The sequence below is a fragment of the Pristis pectinata genome, chromosome 11 (genome assembly GCF_009764475.1).
Source record: "Pristis pectinata isolate sPriPec2 chromosome 11, sPriPec2.1.pri, whole genome shotgun sequence".
NCBI classification, from domain to species: domain Eukaryota; kingdom Metazoa; phylum Chordata; class Chondrichthyes; order Rhinopristiformes; family Pristidae; genus Pristis; species Pristis pectinata.
The window spans coordinates 43,215,991-43,236,383 of record NC_067415.1 but is presented as its reverse complement, the minus strand read 5'-3'; the positions used below and the strand labels follow the sequence as shown (position 1 = coordinate 43,236,383).

The 20,393-nt window shown below is 39.1% G+C and overlaps 1 protein-coding gene across 3 annotated transcripts in view; it reads left to right on the top strand.

The window, feature by feature from the left end:
- The window catches only part of dlg2 (discs, large homolog 2 (Drosophila)), a 567,102-nt gene that overhangs the window by 411,154 nt on the left and 135,555 nt on the right, over window positions 1-20,393 (top strand). For all 3 annotated transcript variants that reach the window (XM_052026014.1, XM_052026016.1, XM_052026015.1), the window contains exon 17: window positions 15,735-15,849. In XM_052026014.1, coding sequence (XP_051881974.1) covers window positions 15,735-15,849 — 115 coding nt within the window. The remainder of the gene's footprint in view (window positions 1-15,734; window positions 15,850-20,393) is intronic.

Genomic DNA, 20,393 nt, shown 5'->3' with positions numbered 1-20,393 from the left:
TTCCACTATCTTCAGAATTTTGGAATGTTACAACCAATGCATCCTCTACCACAGTAATCCATTTTTTAAGAACTTAGGATGTAGGCCATCAGGTCCAGGAGACTTACCAGCCTTTAGTCCCATTCATCTACCAAATATGTTATCTCTACTAATGGTGTGTTAAGTTCCTCCCTCCCTTTTCTCCCAGACTTCCTACTATAGTGTTCTTGCTCATTACAGCAGTTTGGGTAATGGAAATTCACCCTCACAGGATTCACAAATCATTACCAAAAAGTTTGTGATACAGAATATAAATTTACTCTTATGGAATTTTTGTATAAAAAGTAAATCAATAAACACAAAATGTATACAGAGAACTGAACTAGCTTACTAAGAACAATGATTGCAGGCTGCCGGTTCACAGTGGGAGGCCACATAAGGGATTTGCTTTGAAAATTGACAAGGCAATCTCATGTATTGATGCCCTTACAACAATACTTTATCAAACAATGCAACATCCATTTCTAGTTAATTAAAACAACAATCCTTTCTCTTCTGCCTACACTACAATCTGAGTTCCCTTGGCTATAGACTGTGCGCCTGTGGGGGTATTATTGCTGAGAGAAAAACTACCCATAGGAATGCATCTCCACTTACAACATGGGATTCAATGGGAAAAAAAGGGTTTGCGTTATGGAAAATTGTGATATGAATGGTTTTCTGAGAACATAACCCCTCCGTAATGCTGGAGTAGTCTGTATTTTTGGTATGCTTTTTCCATCCTCTACATTGGAGAAATATGAGTTCAAAATCTCTGGCATTTATTTATTTCCCATGATTACTTCCCCAGTTTCCTCTCCCAAACGACTAACATTTACTTTTGCTACCCTCTTTTATATATTTGTGGATGGTCCTACAATCTCTTGTACATGCCTTGCTAGTTTTCTCTCATATTCTACCTCAAATTATAATCAGTAGCAATTTTATGGATGAAATTTGAATGGACTTCTGGAAGTCCATTCAAAAAAGGCCTGTTAGCTAAAATTAAAGATCAAGGAGTTGAAGGTAAATTATTGACCTCGTTAAGAACTTGGTTCAGTGCTTAGAGGACACAGAGTCAGGAAAATGAGTATGCACTTCTGTCAAAAGGAAGAGCTAGACTGAGTCATCACCCCGTGGTAGATCAATTTCATCACAGAGGTCAGCCCATAGATTCTTTGAGATTTCCTTGGTATATTTTTAAATGCTACCTGGTTTAATTGCAATCACAACCTTATGGCAACATAGAGTTTAATGCTACCTTTGGTTGGCCATGATAACCAAACATGTAGTGTGGTGGACAGCAAGGAAGGCTATCAAAGCTTGCAAAGTGATCTGGACCAGCTGGGAAAATGGGCTGAAAAATGGCAGATGGAATTTAATGCAGACAAGTGTGAGGTGATGCACTTTGGGAGGACAAACCAAGGTAAGACTTACACAGTGAATGGTAGGGCACTGAGGTGCGCTGTAGAACAAATGGACCTGGGAATACAGATCCATAATTCCTTGAAAGTGGCATTGCAGGTAGATAGGGTCGTGAAGAGAGCTTTTGGCACATTGGCCTTCATAAATCAAGGCATTGAGTACAGGAGTTGGGATGTTATGTTGAACTTGTATAAGATGTTGGTGAGGCCAAATTTAGAATATTGTGTGCAGTTCTGGTCATCTACCTTCAGGAAAGATAGCAATAAGCTTGAAAGAGTGCAGAAAAAATTTACACTGATGTTGCTGGGACTTGAGGACCTGAGTTACAGGGACAGGTTGAATAGGTTAGGATTTTATTCTCTGGAGCACAGGAGCATGACAGGAGATCTTATAAAAGTATGCAAAATCATGAGGCGTATAGATAGGGTGAATGCATGCAGGCTTTATCCCCTCGGGTTGGGTGACACTAGAACTAGAGGTTATAGGTTTAGGGTGAAAGGTGAAATATTTAAGGGCACTCTGAGGGGGAACTACTTCACTCTGGTGTGAGTGTGGAATGAGCTGCCAGCAGAAGTGGTGGATGCAGGTTCACTTGTAACATTTAAGAGAAGTTTGGATAGGTGCATGGATGAGACAGGTCTGGAGGGCTATGGTCTGGATGCAGGTAGATGGGACTAGACAGAAAATCAGGCTGGCTTGGACTAGATGGGCTGAAGGGCCTGTTTCTGTGCTGTAGTGCTCTATGACGGGCACCTAGAGCATACATGGATGTCATTAAACCATGTACAGTATCCAATCAAACCTCTTCTCAATAAAATTAATTCCTGAATATGCAATTGATACCCAGAATGAATGGCACACAGGAAAGCAGGTCTTTAACACTGGGACAAGCTGGATACATATACTAATCAAGAAGCTTATTGCTGTTTATTAGGGAGTCATTTGGAATAGAATTCAATCCATTCCTTACAGGTAGCAGCCTTGCACTGAGTCTGGGTGAATGCTGAACTCAAGTTTGCTTTTGTTGTTGCTATAGTGGAGCCTTCAGCATAACCAAGAACAGGATGAAAATAGCTAAATGCAAGGATGACTAGCCCTAAAGAAGAAGATGAAAATTGCTCTGACCAGGGGAGCACATCTTCAAGGAAGTTCCAGAAGTTGTGTTCCCATCTTCAGCAGTCCATGGAGCAAAGTATCCGGGTCTATGTTTTTTTTAAATCAACAGATCTGTCACCTTCAGCAGATGGAGCTCCAGTCATATGCCTGTGTTTGGTCTATTCCACCTGTAGATATGAAGGTCTCAGTCTGGCTAAATTGCATATCATCTGAATCATTTGAGGTAGTGGCACCTGATCAGCATTTCACCTCACAACTTTCAGCTCATCACTGCATGCAGGGCATCACTGATACTTCCTAAAAATGCCAGGCAATGCTCACAGTGAACAAGAGAGTCTAATCACTTGCCCTTGATATTCAAATGCAGTACCACTACCTAAATACAATGCATTTACTTGCCTAGGTTACTATGACATCACCTCCAAATCCCTTAACCTCTAGCATCAAGAAAGACGAAGAGAGCAGGCAGATAGGAAGATTTTTACCTGCACACCACCCTGATTTGGAAATACAGTATGTCATCATCCCTTCATTGTAACGGGGTCTAAATCCTGACAGTGCCTATTTTACAGATTTGTTGGAGTACCTTTAACAGAAAGATCGCTGCTGTTCAAAAAGGTAGCTCACTATAATTTTGTCAAGGGCACTTAGAAAGAGGCAATAAATGCTGGCCCTACCAGCAATGTCCCATCTGAAAAATAAATTAAAATGTTGTCTTTTTGAAAGGATATTCTCATGTAACAATATTGTGTGACATGAAGATAACTTGCCCCTGTTAAAGTGCCCAAAAACAGCTGTCCTTAGTATTTGAGGTGATATCAATTGTTTTTTTCATGTGATGGGAGAGGAGGCTGTCATTATTTGCTGTCATCCAGTTGTAAAATAGCACAAATTACAGTGTTTGTGTTAGTGTTGTGTGGCATTAAAATCTCAGGATAGTTCATTGGGTTGGCACTGCAACAGAATACTTTGTGTTGAATGAGGTTCTCCAGTGGCTTTACAATTGCATACATAGGAGCAATTGGAGAATATTTCCTAGTTTCTTTGGGGCTGCACTTGCAGACAAGTAGAAAGTGTTCTTCATTGTCTCTGGAGCTTTGGCAAATACCTCTTGCAAGTCGGAACATCCTTTTAGCTGCTTCTGACATAATGCTGTAGCCATAGTAATTAGCTGCTGAGTTCAGTAATTTTCTGGTTAGTGGCAATTCCCAAGATGAGGTTTATACTTGATGGAGATGGTCATTGCCAGACACTGAAATATGTGTACATGTAGATTTCACATGGAGTTTTAGAACAAGTAATCCATTTCAGGCAATGCCTATCTTCTGCAATACAGCTGTTTGTCATTAGGACCAAAGTTGTGATGTGGTCTTGGGCCAAGTGATCATAGCAAAACTTCAGGTACACACTGGTGAGCAGATAGGTCACAGTAAATACCTAAGTAGCCAACTTTATCCTATTTTTGTATTCATTTCTCTTGGCAATAAAAGATAACATTCTGTTAATTGCACACTGTATCTGCATACTAGCCTTTTGTGAATCTTGCTCATGAAAGTTCCAAATCACTTATCACTTAGATAATAAGCTTTTTTTATTTTACCTGACAAAATGGACAATTTCTTATTCCCTATGATGTACTCCATTTACCAGATCTCAACCCATTCACTTAAACCATCTATTACACCTTTGTACACACCTTTTGTTCTTTTTTCAGCTTGCTTTCCTACCTATCCTTGGGACATCAGCTAATTTATCAAGCATACCCCCAGCGAGTTCATCCAAGCCATTTATATGAATTGTAAAAGTTGTTGAAGCCCCAATTCCAATTGTGTGGCACACCATTAATTACAACCTGCCTGCCATAAATAGACCCATTTATCCCTACTCTCTGTTTCCTGTTATCCATGCCACTTTGTTACCTCCTACATCATTGAGCTTTTACTTTCATCAATAACCTTTGATGTGGCACCTTATCAAATGCAAGTGTAGTGTATCCACCAGTTCTCATTTATCCATAGCAGATGATAGAGTGGTGTTCACTGTTGTTAATTCTCTCATGAGCAGATGGATGGTTAAGGACAAAGTCAGGTGGGTTTTCCTTCGTGTTGGTTTGCTCACTACTTGTCATAGACCTAGTCTAGTGGCCCATGAACTTCACGACTTGGTTAGCTGGGTCAGTGACAATTCTGTCAAGCACTATTACATTGAAGATCCCAAGCAGAGTACATTCTGTGCCCTTGCTATTTTGACTGCTTCTCGCCAGTATTGTTTAACATGGGGAGGCACTGATTCTTGAGTTCAAAGTCAAAGTTGAGTTTATTGTCATGTGCACAAGCACATAGTGCAATGAAAAACTTAATTGCAGCAGCATCACAGGCACATAGCATCATATAAACAGTTGATGGAGGATGGTAGGTGGTAATCAGGAGGAAAAATCCTTGCTTATGTTGGACAATGCAATGTGACTTCACAGTGTCTGGAGTTAATGTTGAGCACTCCCAGGGCTATTCCTGCTTGCTTGTGTACCCCTGTTCCTCTACTGGGAAAGGATGGACCCAGGACTTGTCATGGAAAATATTCTGTGAGTAAGACTTTATCAAGGTGTTGCTTGACTCATCTGTGGAATAGAGCTCTCAATTTAGACACCAGCCATCAGTGGTTTGAGGAGGACTTTGCAACGCTGAATGTACTGAGCCCAACTTTGCCTTGTCCAAATTAAGTGTATAGTTAGAGGCCAGGTAGTCCATCCAGTTTTATTCTTTCTCTATTTTAGCATAGCAATTACGATATAAGTGATTGGCCTGCTGACCCATCTCACAGTCAACCACTTTGCTGCAGGTCCAAACTGTGTAAGGATGGCACACTTTAGTTTTTTTTTAATCACAATCCAATATCATTAAAATGATCCCTTTTAAAAAAAAATCCAGATTATTAATTAAGTTTAAATTTCACATTTGCCATGGTGTTATTTGAACTCACATCTCTTACTGGTTGGCTGGTCAGGTAATTTAACCACTGCACCAACCTATCATCTCTCCTCAGCTAGAAATGAGGTGAGAGTGACTGTTCTTGACATCAGCACTTGACTAAATGTGATAAAAGTGTAGGGAATCAGTATTGACAGGAAAACACCGCAATGGTTAGAGCTCATACTTTGCACATAGAAAGATTGTTGTTGGTATTGGAAACCAATCAAATCAGCCATAAAACTTATTGTGGGAAGTCCTCAGACCCAACCATCTTCAGCTGCTTCACTAATGTAGTATGTATAAATGTAGGTGTTCCTTTAAAATTGAATGTACCGTATGGTGTGACATTTGGTACATTGTTGTTCGAGACACTACCATCAGTAGATGGTTAGTCCCTTCAACAAAGGAAGTTCCATTAATACCTCTGTTATTTGCATTTGCAAGTAGAAAACACAAAGGAGTCCACAAACATTATATTGACAGCAATTTGGGATGTGATTGTTTGAGAGTGCAGCAGGACAATGATCTGGGGGTCACTGTACTCGGGGTGCATTGGCCTTAACCAAACAGACAACTGGTTGGATGAGCTCAGGTGGTACCAAATACTGTCTAATTTGCAGTGGCAGAAGGAACAAAAACAGAAGATGCTGGAAATGTTTCTCTGAAGAGAGAAACAGTGTTAACATTTCAGGTTGATGACTTTTTTGATTGCTGGCAGACCAGGGTCACTGCTGCTCTAATAAAACTATTATCAAAAGCAATATTTCAAAAACTACAAAACAGCCATTTGGTACAGTGCGGAAAAGAACAAACCTGAATGTATTAAACCCAGGCAGCTCTATCACTAAGGGCAGATATGGTGATCCAGGTGTGGCTAGTGAGGCACCTGTAACATTATTGACGTGACCAAAGTTGGGAATTAAATACACCAGGATACTTAACTTTTTGAAAAAATAGACAAAATGTAAAAGGAGGTGGCAAAGCCCTGACATTAAAAAGGGTATAAAGGCAGGAGAGAGATAGGATCTTGGTCCAGAACCCCAAAATCGAGAAGTAAAATAAGTTAAGGTGGGGCTAAAGAACAGCATGGGACAAAAAACAATGGTGGGAATTATATACAAGTCCCCAAACAATAATGGTAATACAGAGTAATATCAGAAAATTAGAGGTATATGTAACAAGGTTAATACAGTAATCATAGGGGACTTTAATCTACATATAAGCTGAGCAAATCAAATGAGCAGCAATGGAGTGGAGGACAAGTTAATGGAGTATGTAAAGGATGATTTTCTAGATCACTGGAGGGACCATTGAGGGAACAGGCTACTTTAGATCTAGTATTCTGTAATGAGAAGGAATTAATTGATGTTCTGGCACTTAATGGGCCTTTAGGGAATAGAGATCATAATATGATGGGTTTTATATACAAATTAAAGTGATATAGTTCAATCTGAAATTAGGGTGTGAAATCTGAACAACTCAAACTCTAAAGGCAGGAGGTGTGAATTGGCAACAGTGGATTGGGAAACTGCATTAAAAGAAATGACAGTAAATAAGCAATGGCTAACATTTGAAGCATTAATACATAGTTTGCAAGTAATATATAACCCTTTAAGGGGAAACAAACAGGAAAAATGGTCCAGCTGTGGCTGTCAAGAGCAGTTAAAGGTAATATTCGATCAAAGGAAATTTGTATAATGTTGCCAGAAAAGCAGGAAGCTTCAGGATTGGGAAAATTTCCAAATTCAATAAAGGAAAAGAGGATCAAGGCATTGATAAGGAAAGAGAAAGTAGAAAATGAGTGTAGGCTAGCCAGAAACACAAAAAATATTCTCCAAGAGCTTCTGTAGATATACAAACAGGAAAAGGTTAGTTAAAGGTAATGTTGGTCTCCTACAGACTAAGGGAGAAGAAATTATATTGGAGAACAAGGATATGGAAGATAAATATTTTGTTTCTGTCTTCATGGCAGAAGACCCAGAAGCCTCCTGGAATTAACGGAGCACCACAGGTCTATAGTGAATAAGGAGTTCAAAGAAATTAACATGAGTAGAAAGCTAGTACTTTGGAGTATTTAATGGAATGAAAGTTGATAATTTGCTCAGACCCAATAACCTGCCTCTTGGGGATTTGAAGGAGGTCACTATGATAGATTCATTAGTTGTCGTCTTCCAAACTATCATAGAGTTTAGAGTAGTTTCCACAGGAGGGAGATAGAAAGTGACACTATAGACTAGTTGACCTGACATTTTGGCAGGGAAAATACTAAAATCTCTTTTTAAGGAAGTGGCAACCAAGAAAATAATAATAGTATTGACAGTCAACATGGATTTTTGAAAGGAAATCACAATTGCAAATCTATTCGAGGTTCTTGAGGTTGTAACTAACAGAGTAGATAAGGTTCAACTAGCTTTTATTCTGTATTTGGACTTTCAGAAGTCCTTCAGTCAAGTGCCACACAAGAAATTATTAAACAAAAATAGAGCCCATATATTTACCAGTGTAGATTGAGGTTTGCTTAATGGATAGAAAACAAAAATAGGAATAAACTGGTCATGCTTGGGTTGGAAGGTGGTGTCTATGGGGGTGCTACAAGGTTCATGGGGCACCAGCATTTCACAATTTGGATGAGACATCAAGTAGGTGATAAGTGACAATGTGAGCTGTGAGGAGGATACAGAAAGGCTTCATCTTAAATGAATAAACAAGGATGTGATTGATGGAATATAATGTAGTAAAGTGGTTGAATAAGCTGTAAGGTCCATGACTTGTGTGTGAATGTTGAAGTAGTGCTAAGTGTATGAATGCAGTTGGTGACAGATGTGATTTGTTGCTTTTTATACTGACCTTGACCAGGTGTGTGAGTTCATTGTATTTCTTCTGTCACTATGACCAGTGCCTCAAGGCATCAGTCAGACATTGCTTAGCCACGTCCTCCCACTGTTGCTACATTTCTGTCCTTGGGTGCTCCCTAGAACGTTCAGTCTGCATGACCTCCATTCAGGCCACTTCCACCAAGATTCACTTGTCTGCGTCAGGAAGCAGGACACCCAGTAGTATGGTCATGGCTGCATTGTGTGCTCTCCTAAGCTGTATAGCAACTTCCATCAGTGGTTGGATTCAGTGGACCCCTCACGTTTAAGAGGTGCAGAATGATGTCAGTCAACACTGGTCAGTTTCATCAATTCACCTAGCACGAGCTAATGGAGAACATGGTGAATGGCATTTCCAAATTACACAGGTAGAACCTCTGCACATAGTGACACTTGGTGCTTATATACTTTGGTTCCGCACACAGCTTGTGGCAACCACACACAAAGGGGCCATCAGGGCAAAGACAGTGTTGAGTACGCTTTCCCCCCTTCACCTGGGACTTGTTCTTCATGGCCTGTTGGACACAGTCCATCTTATTCCAGATGAAATGGAAAATGACTTGAGTGAATGCCAAGGTGGAGGAGCAGGGTATGGGCCACACCTGTGCCATGTACAGTAACACCAAGAGCACCTTGCCTGTTTCGTTCCAGTAACCTACAGTCCTAATTTTTGTTTGCCCTTGGCTATCAGCTCCAGTCAATTTTTGTTATATGCCATGGCCCCTCTGAACCAGATCCCCAGTAACTTCAGCTAGTCAGAATTGATGGTGAAGGCGATGCTGGAACAGTTAGGCCAGTTGCCAAAGATCATGGCCTGCGATTGATTCTGGCCTCCAAGATCAGCTCAATCTGGTCATAGATGCTGATCAACCCGCAGACTGACCTTGGATCGAAGCAGTATATGGTGACATCATCAATGTACAGGGGAGCTTTGATAAGAGTGCTCCCACTGCCTGGCATTGCCACCCCTCTTATGCCCACAGCCTTCCTGATGGATTTGGCAAAGGGTTTTATGCACCACACAAACAAGACAGGGAAAAGTGGACAGCCCTGCCTTACTCCAGGCTTGATGGGGCAGCTATCTGTTTCCCATCCATTGATTTGGACTGCGCTACTGATGTCTGTGCAGAGCAACTGGATCCATTTTCTGACACCCTCCCCAAAATGATTTTGGAGAGTTCTTCCATCATGTACGTGTACAATATCCTATCAAAGGCCTTCTCCTGGTGCAACTGACTAAGCATGTGTCCAGTCCCCTGCCCCGCACATAGACAATAGTATCCCTGACCAACACAAGGCCGTCAGAGATTTTTCTGTTTGGTACAGCACAGGTTTGGTCCAGGTGGATCACCTGTCCCAGAACAGACTTGATCCGATTGGCAAAGGCCTTGCACAGGATCTTGTAATCCACCTTCAACAGTGATATGGGTCTCCAATTCCTGATGTCCTCTATCTCCCCATTCTGCTTGTAAATGAGGACGATGATGATGTCTTTATTGATTCTGACGGGCTGCCAGCCAGAAGTATAGCATTGTACAATGCCAGCGGGTCTCGACCATCCAGTTCCATGGATCCAAATACAACTCAGCTGGTAAGTGGTCACTTCTGGTATTTTATTCACCTCAAATGAACAGGTGGACCCTTTCAGCTCTTCCAGGGTTAGTGGCTGGTCCAGACTCCTGCTTACTGATGTCCAAGACCTCCATGATAGAGGACAGGAAGTTCCAAGAGGCTATGCAGTCTGTGCCCTTTCTATAATACTGCTGGGCATAGAAGGATTTGTTGATCCTTAGTATGTTACTGAGCCATCCTCTTCTTTAAGGCTGAGATCACAGAGTTCCCCAGTGAACCTTTTGGGAGAAGAAGCATGAGCACATCTCATTTTGCTTCATGGAGCGGACTCTAGATCAGAAGACAATCATGGAGGTTTGTGAGGCAATAGCAAGGCTTGCAGGCTTTTCACCTCTTGGAGCTCCACCCTCACATCCAACCCCTCAAATACAGAAGGAGAAATTCCTGCAAATTCGTCTGGAGTTGACACAATTCCCTCTGACTCTCTCTTACTTTCTGAACCCTTTGAGGATGAAGAACCTTTTGATGGTCTCCTTGGTTGCTTCCCACTGGTGACAAATAGGGCTTCACGGCTCTCCAACTGTCAATCAGAACTCATCACCAAGATCTCGCTTGGCTGGCAGTGAGCAGGCCCTCCCTGTCAGATCCTTCCTATATAGGTGATAATGTCTCACTCATAGCACACGCTGCCATCGAGAGGCCCATGATGTGAATGAGGTGATTGCCCACCTCATTGTGGACTGCAGGTTTGCAAAGAAGGTTTAGAAAAGGATACAAGGGCCCTTGTTGAGGTTTATCTGAAGCAGTTGCTTTGCTGATCCACAGGCTGTATCCAAGGACACATACCAAGACAAACTTCCAGTGTTGGTGGAAGGTCATCAACTCAGTGAAAGATGAACTTTGGTCTTCCTGAAATTGGTTGGTCTTCTGGTACAATGAGATGTTTGTAAGGGAATGCTGCCACCTGGCATATTCCAGAGTTCGGGAGTATGTGCTGAGGGATGCATGGAAGCTAAATGCAGCTAATGCAGAGTCTTGGTGGGGAAGGACTGCTGTCTAAGATCCTACCACCACTTGACTCTGAGGGGCTAGGATCTGTTGAAAAGCCTCTCAAATGCTTGAAGTGTGCATTGTCAGAAGAGGCAACGTGAGTGGCAATGGTGCCTTGTGTAGAGAATGTACTAACTCTACAAATGTATAGATCTGATAACACTCTGAATGTATAGACTGGATGACACAATGAATATAAAGAAAGCTATGCACATTTTTTTGTATTTCATGCATGTATTTTTATGAATAAAGTCCATCTGTGAGATTTTTTAAAAATTGCAAATTGCATAAGTGCTTGTATAGAGTGTGTGAATAAAAATCACAGAGTAATTGTACCAGGATATACTTGTGTAGCCCCCACCTGTGCCATGCTATTTTAAGGGATGTTATTTTGGCTTAATGGGTTTTTAGCCGATTCTGTTCTAGATTAATTTTACATTGACATATTGAAGGTACAATGGTTATTGCTACTCATAATTATTGGAAGTATTTCTACAAATTATTGCACCTCAATATTTTCAAATCTATTTGTAGAATAGAAATTAGAAGCATTGAGCACTCTTCTTCCTTTTTACTTGTAGCTCTATTATTATAGTATGATGATATATGGTATTGGTGTGAGAATAGTGTCCAGCACTTAAATGGTAGTCAGGTGAGACTGAATTTAAAATTATGTTTATCAGTAAACTGTGAAATACTTTTAGATACAATATTGAGTTTTGCATTAATAATGACTGGCCCCCTGAAAGCAGGATTAAAATGCATGTTGATTTAAATATGCTTAGTGAATTAGCTGACATTACACAAATACCACAATATATATGAGGTTGGTATTGGTATTGGTTTATTATTGTCACTTGTACTGAGGTACAGTGAAAAGCTTGTCTTACAAACTGATCGTACAGGTCAATTCATTACACAGTGCAGTTACATTGAGTTAGTACGAAGTGCGTTGATGTAGTACAAGTAAAAACAGTAACAGCACAGAGTAAAGTGTCACAGCTACAGAGAAAGTGCAGTGCAATAAGGTGCAAGGTCACAACAAGGTAGATCGTGAGGTCATAGTCCATCTCATTGTATAAGGGAACTGTTCAATAGTCTTATCACAGTGGGGTAGAAGCTGTCCTTAAGTCTGGTGGCACGTGCCGTCAGGCTCCTGTATCTTCCACCCGATGGAAGAGGAGAGAAGAGAGAATGTCCCGGATAGCTGGGGTCTTTGATTATGCTGGCTGCTACACCAAGACAATGAGAGGTAAAGACAGAGTCCAAGGAGGGGAGGCTGGTGTCCGTGATGCGCTGGGCTGTGTCCACAACTCGCTGCAGCTTCTTGTGGTCCTGGGCAGACCAGTTGCCGTACCAAGCTGTGATACATCCAGATAGGATGCTTTCTATGGTGCATTGGTAAAAGTTGGTGAGAGTCAAAGGGGACAAACCAATTTCTTTAGCCTCCTGAGGAAGTAGAGGTGCTGGTGAGCTTTCTTGATTGTGGCATCTATGTGACTTGACCAGGACAGGCTGTTGGTGATGTTCACTCCCAGGAACTTGAAGCTCTCAACCCTCTCGACCTCAGCACCATTGATGTAGACAGGTGCATGTACACCACCCCCTTTCCTGAAGTCAATGACCAGCTCTTTTGTTTTATTGACATTGAGGGAAAGGTTGTTGTCATGACACCATTCCACTAAGCTCTCTATCTCCTTCCTGTACTCCGACTCATTGCTGTTTCAGATACGGCCTACAACGGTGGTATCATCTGCAAACTTGTAGATGGAGTTAGAGCAGAATCTGGCCACACAGTCATGAGTGGTTAAATATAAATTGTTTAAAAAACTATTTAGATTTTTGTGACAATGTATTCATTGTAATGTTTTAATTTGCTGCATTCTTTAGAAATATTTGGAACTGTATACTCAAATTTGATATGTTGTTTGATATGTCCCTAATTAGTTAATTCATTCGTTTTCAGAAAGTGAATGTGTTTTCCAAGAAAATAATATTTAGAGAAATAAACTTAAGTAAAATGTTTTTTGGAACACCTTAAAATTAGTTCATGAAACTTAACTATTTGACAGAGAAGGACTTCAACTGATGGCTGCTTTCTAGATCCTCACAATTTCAAGAGTTCAGAAAGTCAGCAGGGTATTTGATGTGGACATATTTGCCAAACCGAGTCCTGTTCACAATCAAACTTTCCAGCAGGGGTCACTGGATAATGAGGAACAGCAGGAGACTGACTGATGTTTTTCTTTCCTATGCCAGAACATTGTAATTAATTATAATGCTCTCATTGTCAATCTAGCTACTAATAACAACTGAGTGTACGACCTGAGGACTGAACCTGAAGTTGCACCATTCTGTATCTTCTATTACCTGTTCTACTTCCTTGAAATTAATTATCCAATTTAACTGTTTTCCCAGACTATTCTGTTGCTTCACAGATACAGTGAGAATAATAAATTTGGTGATTAATTAGAATAAAATTAAATTTCTTCTTTTATTGAAAGTGTAGCAATGAAGTTAGTAACATGATGCATAATTGTTTCATAAAATTGCATGCTGTATCTCTTCTTTGATGTTGATACGAGTTTCCTTTTATTTGAATACCATATAATTTGATCTGAATTTCAGAAGACTTCCTTTAAAATATTGTGGCAGTTCTCACTTAATTTGAACTTGAATTTTGTGCGAGAACAAATCCAAAGAATGGAAATTTCCTACAGTTGTTTATGCTGGCAGCAGCTCCAAATAATAATGGCATCTTAAAAAATGTTGCATACAATTTACCTTTTCAGTCTTACAGCAGTAAAATATAAATAAACTTGTTCATTCTCAAGTCACAAGTCCATTCCTGATACACAAAGTATATCTGCTGTTTTATCTGAAGAGTTTTTTTTATCTTGTAGATAAAAATGTTTTTAAAATGTCCTTATTCATTCCTTCTTCCAATCTTGGAAACCTGTAAACAAATGAATTAAAATGGAACATGCTAACTACCAGGTAGAGTGGGGGGAGCGGAGGGGGGAGCAGTGGGAATATAGAGTTGAATATTAGTGGAAAATAATTAATAAGACTTGTTCTCCTGAATAAAGATATGCAAAAAGCCCTCTGGTGAACAGAATAGAGGAAATTGAGTATAATAATGATTACCATCTGCAGTAAAAAGCTGCTGTCAGCATTTAAAGACATTTGTTGTTTGATGATATGAGGTATTAAACCATTCCATCATGTGCCATCATAGACTGCAGTGATAGGATGACGAGTTCAAATAACAGAAAACACTGATGCTTCAACTTGGTCAAATGACTCCGGGTTTGACTGCACATTTTTAATGGGTCATTCCTTCTTGAGCTCTCCTGCTGCTGCTGTGACAGGATAGCCCTGATTCCTTGTTATTCCTAGGAAGATTCAAACATAATTGGGAAGGTACCCTTGTTTTCAGGTGAGAAATTGATTTTTTTTTAAAGAGATACCTATGGAATAATCATACTGATTTCAGGTGCCAGGTTAAAATATTTCTACTGAAATTAACTGGAATGGAGGTTTATAGAAATCCATTTCAATGTGTTTGGTTTCCCTGGTGATTTCTCTCAGTTGGCTGTCGAGGTTATCCTGCTGTGGAAAATGTGTATATGGTTTGCAATGTAATTTGGTATTTGTGCTTTGAAGGAGTTATTGTTATTTGTTCCTGCTTTCCTAACTCTTTCTTTGATGAGTGATTATATAGTAATTATATTTGGAAAAAAATAGACTTTTGAAGATCCCTTTGGTAGATCAAACATTGAATTGAAATAATAGGATGGATGTTCTTTGCTCTTTAAGTGCAAAGAGCTGTACGATTATATTTATTAAGACAGAATTTTCATTTGTAACGTTGAATCATTCTGAAGCAGATTGCAGGTATTGTGCAGGCTGATGTATATAACTATCAGCAGATGTACTAGGTTCTGACTGTATTCATTTTATTTTTTGCCTGACTCCTGACAATATACAGTATTATTTTAAAACATAATAGCTACAAATCAGTATTTCTGAAAAATTCATAGACCCTTACATATACTTAATTTGCATTGTGATAAAAATTCTACTTTAACTATTGATATGAAAATCGTTTTGTGTGGTAATAAATGCCAATGAGAACATATATGTCAGTACTAAACCTGTTCAAGTTGTTTAATTTTTTGCACTCTAAATGCTGCACAGCTTTTTTAATGAAAATTTTCTCTGTGTGTAAATGCATTTTCTACAGACCTGCAGTATTCTAATGTAAAATGCCTAGCAATATTTTAGAAGCCTAATATATAGAACCAATAATGCATTGAAAAGATGCCTATGGTTGATTGCAATATTAAAGTCACTTAACTTTGCAGCTGCAACCTATCTATTGTAGGTCTATATGAAAACTGTTAACAATAGAACCATATGAAACAAAATTAGCCTTATAGATTTCTCTGGAAATGCATTCTTTGATCAAGAAGTGAAATTCATGAATTCCTAGGAACAGTGTTCAAACTACACTGTTTCCTGTTGTAGATGTGCGTGTACATCATGGGGGAGGGGTGATGGAGAGAAGTAGAGGAAGTGTCAATATTTGTTGTAATTTTACAGCTAATAAACCCAGTATTGAATGTATTGTATAAAAATAAAATCTCAAATATTTTTATTTGCTTTTTCTCTCCCCCCCCCCCCCCCACCACACATATTGCCTACTAAGAGTACAGCCGTTTTGAGGCAAAAATCCATGACTTGCGGGAACAGATGCTAAATCACAGTATGAGTTCTGGGTCTGGCTCCCTAAGAACCAATCAGAAACGCTCATTATATGTAAGGTAAGTACACTTATTTACTCTTTATTCAATTATCTGTTATTTATTTCACTGCATAAAGTATCATGTGTATATGTATATATTTTCAAATTGGATCATAATTAAAAATGGGCACAGAGTCAATGTAGGGCAAGCTGCACAAACTTAATATGGCAAAAATTAGAACCATGAACTTGGCAGGCCACAGTGGCTAATCAGCTGCAAGTTTGGGCAGCAGTCACAGCCCCAGTCCTTGTTTGGAAGGTGGCCAAGATCTTCAGCTGAGTTTGGGGTGTCAGCAAAGACAATCTGGGGTGAGATGAGCAGCGAGCAGCAGCAACCATTGAGTGTAATGGGAAGCCTGTCTGAACTTCATAATGAAATGCATAGGTGAAGTTCAAACTTACGTCTCTTAAATTTCACTTCTGTTTGCCGAGAACCTGAAGCAATTGACTGCAGTATGCGTGTTGGACGAGCATATGTCAGTAAGGCACATATGTACCACTTGCGTTGAAAAAGTGCATTAATATGACCTTTCCTATTGAACACTTAAACGCCCATTTTACACATGGGAAATTGGGTATTGTATCCCATTTCCATGCCACGATATTATAAAAAGAATTTGGATCATGCTTAGTCAGTGATTGGCAAACCATTTATAAGAATACTATGTCCACTGATGAAACAACTGTACTTTTATGTGATTTGGGGCTACATAGTCACCTTTGAATCAGCATCTGGGGTTCTTCAGCATAGGATGAGCAGTGATAATGAAAATCCTTGCCTTCATTATTACATCTAACATGGCACCAACTGCCAGCTCAACCAAAAGCCCAAAGTTTATATCAATGAGTCTTTCCATGACATTTTATTACAGAAGGATGTAAGTATCTGCAAACTTAAAAACAATGTTAATTACTAAATCTTAGCACCTTTACATTCAGTGAAATATTTGTATATATGCAGATTTTCTATAATTAGCTCCACCACTGGGTGGTGATGTGAGAGGTGCCATAGATCTTGTTGTTACTCACTTCTTTCTGTTGGCTGTGAATTCTGTTAAGTATAATCAGCCTGTGCTTCTTGGCAGATTTGAATGTGCAATGTACTCTTGATATTAAAATCTGTGCTTTATGAAAAACAAAGCTTTGTCTAAGCTGTTGAAGGGAGAACAAATTACAGGAGTGCTGTTTGTCTCTTCCTTCATGGTGTTTTCCATATCTGGTCTTCTACTTTTGTGTGAAATTTAATTAGTCATTTTCTAATGTGAATTTAAGTGTGGTCCATAGAAAAATAATAGCTGAGTAATTAATGGTATAACAAATATCACTAAATGCATAGTACAAAGGGTTATCAGCTCCCATCAGCCCAGATGCCCAGGGAATTGCTGAAAAAGGGAGTTAGTTCTTCATAATGCAAAAATTGTTTGAGTCTTCATGATGAAAAATATGAGTGAGTCATATGATTATGTACCTTGAGCACTTAGTTGTATAGTGAATGTTGGTAGAGGCTGGAAGAAAATTGTCTGTCTCCCTTATTCATTCGGAAATATCAAGTGGAAAATGGCAAGAGCGAAGGAAAATAAATTTAATAATTTTGAAACTGTGAATAAATAATAAACGAGGACTTGGGTATAATCATTTCAACTTACTCTTGAACCAGTTGTCAGTCCTTTATTTTCTCTAAGGTGTAAGGATTTTTATGAGCTGGTTTCTTTGTCACAGTCATTCTTTGTTCTGTGTGCATATGTGATGCAGAAAGAGAAAGTCAGGTAGTATCAGACATTGAAATGTCTTTCCCTACTGTTTCATACATGCCAACTATGATTTTTTTGTGGTAGCATTTGGAGGCAAAGTCAGCTCAGACCAAACCTTTAGTCAAACATGCTCCAACTATGTCTATCTGCTAATGTAAGTGGATTTCTGCTGCTCCTTACTAATGCAGTATTCTCACTAGGACAGCAGTTTCTCTATATAGTATGCAGTGACCAGAAATACAATGGAAAAGAGACACCGTAAGTGTACAGGGTAGAAGTGGATGAAATAAAGAGCAGAAAGGGGAGAAAATGGATGACAAAGAGAGGGAAATGGAAGTATATATAAAGAAAGGAGGAGAAGGACAAATGAAGGTGGAAATGAATGTTAAAGGTAATGATGGCAGTGAAGAGGGGATCTGGATATTAATTGCAAGAAGAGGGAAAAAGAAAGGCAAAGTCTGGGAGCAGAGCTTGTGGCGATATGTACTAAGTGAGACATGATACAGAAGAGTACGATAGCAAGCATTAACTGAAAGGGAGTGCAGAGAAAATGTCCACGTGTGTTACATTGAGAACAAAGGGGTGCTAGCTTAAATACAAGGAATAAATTGAGGCTAAATTGAACAAAGGGATTTAGAGGGAGGAAAAATATGCCATTTTGACCTGAAGGAGAAAACACTATTCTAGTTTAAATGGACACAATATTGACCATTTTTCTTCTTTAAATTTTCTTAAGTGGGAGGGTTTGGAGGGGATAAGAAAAGATTCTCAGAAGTGGGAGCTGAATTGCATAGTGCCTTTTTGAACTGCAGTATGAGGACATAACATGCCTCTGTACTGAGGTGAGAGTTGGATTTGGGATAGTTATAGTCAAGGTAACTTTTCAGGAAATGATGGTTCATTTGTTTGGAGAGGGTCCAGATGAGGAGCATTTGATGGCTCTGGGCCTGTACTTGCCGGAGTTTAGAAGGATGAGCGGGGATCTCATTGAAACCTACCAAATATTGAAAGGCCTGGATAGAGTGGACATGAAGAGGATGTTTCCATTAGTGGGAGTGTCTAGGACCAGAGGGCACAGCCTTAGAATAAAAGGATGTCCCTTTAGAACAGAAATAAGGAGGAATTTCTTTATCTAGAGAGTGGTGAATTTGTGGAATGCATTGCCATAGATGGCTTTGGAGGCCAAGTCATTGGGTATATTTCAAGTGGAGGTTGGTAGGTTCTTGATTAGTAAGGGCATCAAAGGTTATGGGGAGAAGGCAGGAGAATGGGATTGAGAAGGAAAAATAAATCAGCCATGATCAAATGGCAGAGCAGACTCGATGGGCAGAATGACCTAATTCTGCTCCTATGTCTTATGGTCTTATGTTTGTTGGACATTCAAATGTCATTTCATTGTTCCTTACTTTTTACTTAAATATCTATGTATTGTGACCTATTTAAGCGCAAAAAAATCTATTTCTAATCCAAAAATGTGCAGTTTTCCTGGGAAGTACAGCCTTTGAATCCCTTGAAATGTTAACTAAGGTTCAGTTTTTAGATTTCCCGCATTAGCCTGTTATGATTTTGTTTTTCATTTTTCCAACTTGAATGAAAGAACATTGGATACAGGTACATCTTACATTACAGAAGCCAATGTGACTATTTGTTGAGATATTGACTTACAATCAAAGTCTGTTTATGGTAGATTTCTATAAAAGTGTAATTATTGATTTATCTGTTGCTCATGGAATACTATGTCTGAATTCAAAGAATGATAATGTTTACATATTGTTTCCTTTAATTCCTCTTTCATTTGACTAAGCTGGAAATAGAATTAAATGTCCACCCTTGTGATCTTTGTGTGTAGTAAACAAAATATATGTTGAGAAAGTTTATGTTAAACTTAATTTGAATCTCTCACTGACATCACATTATAGAGAATCAAAATTAAATCAGTAGATAAAATATATTAATACTGATACGTTAAATTTACCTGAAATATTGGACCATATTTTGGAATTTTTAGTGCTTTATTTCAGAATGCTTTAATGAGATTTGGGTACATGTAAAAATGAATGCTAGATGATGTCAAGTTTCATTTCACCAGTGTGATGGGGAGTTAACAAGTCAAATATGTGAACTATAATATTGATTAACTGTCTTGAATTTGTCGCAATTCAAAGAGCTGTCAATTGAAGTATTCTCAAAGGTACAGTGAACCATCTTGATTATGGCATCACATGAAATATACTTCAATTAAGTCTAATATGATTTCATTAGATTAGAATATAGTGAAATTAACTCCTTTATTCAAAAAGGAGGGAGACGGTATGTAGGAGTCTCCACGCCCAGTTGGCAATGTCTATCGTAGGGAAAATGTTAGAAGCTATTTTTAAAGATATTATAGCAGAGCACTTAGAACAATTCAAGGTAATCAGGCAAAGTCAACATGGTTTTGTAAAAGGGAAATCATGTTTGACCAATTTATTGGAGCTTTTTGATGAAGTATCATGTGCTTTGGATGAAAAGGAAACAATTAATGTACTATACTTAGATTTCCAGGAGGCTGTTTATGAAGTGCCACATCAAAAGTTATTGTAGAAAATAAGAACTCTGTGTGGGAGGTAAAACATTGGCATGGATAAAAATTTGGTTGACTAACAGGAAACTCATAAATGGGTCTTTATCTGGTTGGCAAGGTGCAGCAAGTGTGCCACCAGGATCAGTGCTGGGCTCAATATTATATAAAAATGACTTGAGTGAAGGGACCAAGGTATGGCTGCTAAGCTTCTAATGACACAAAGATAGGTAGGAAAGTAATTTGCTTAAG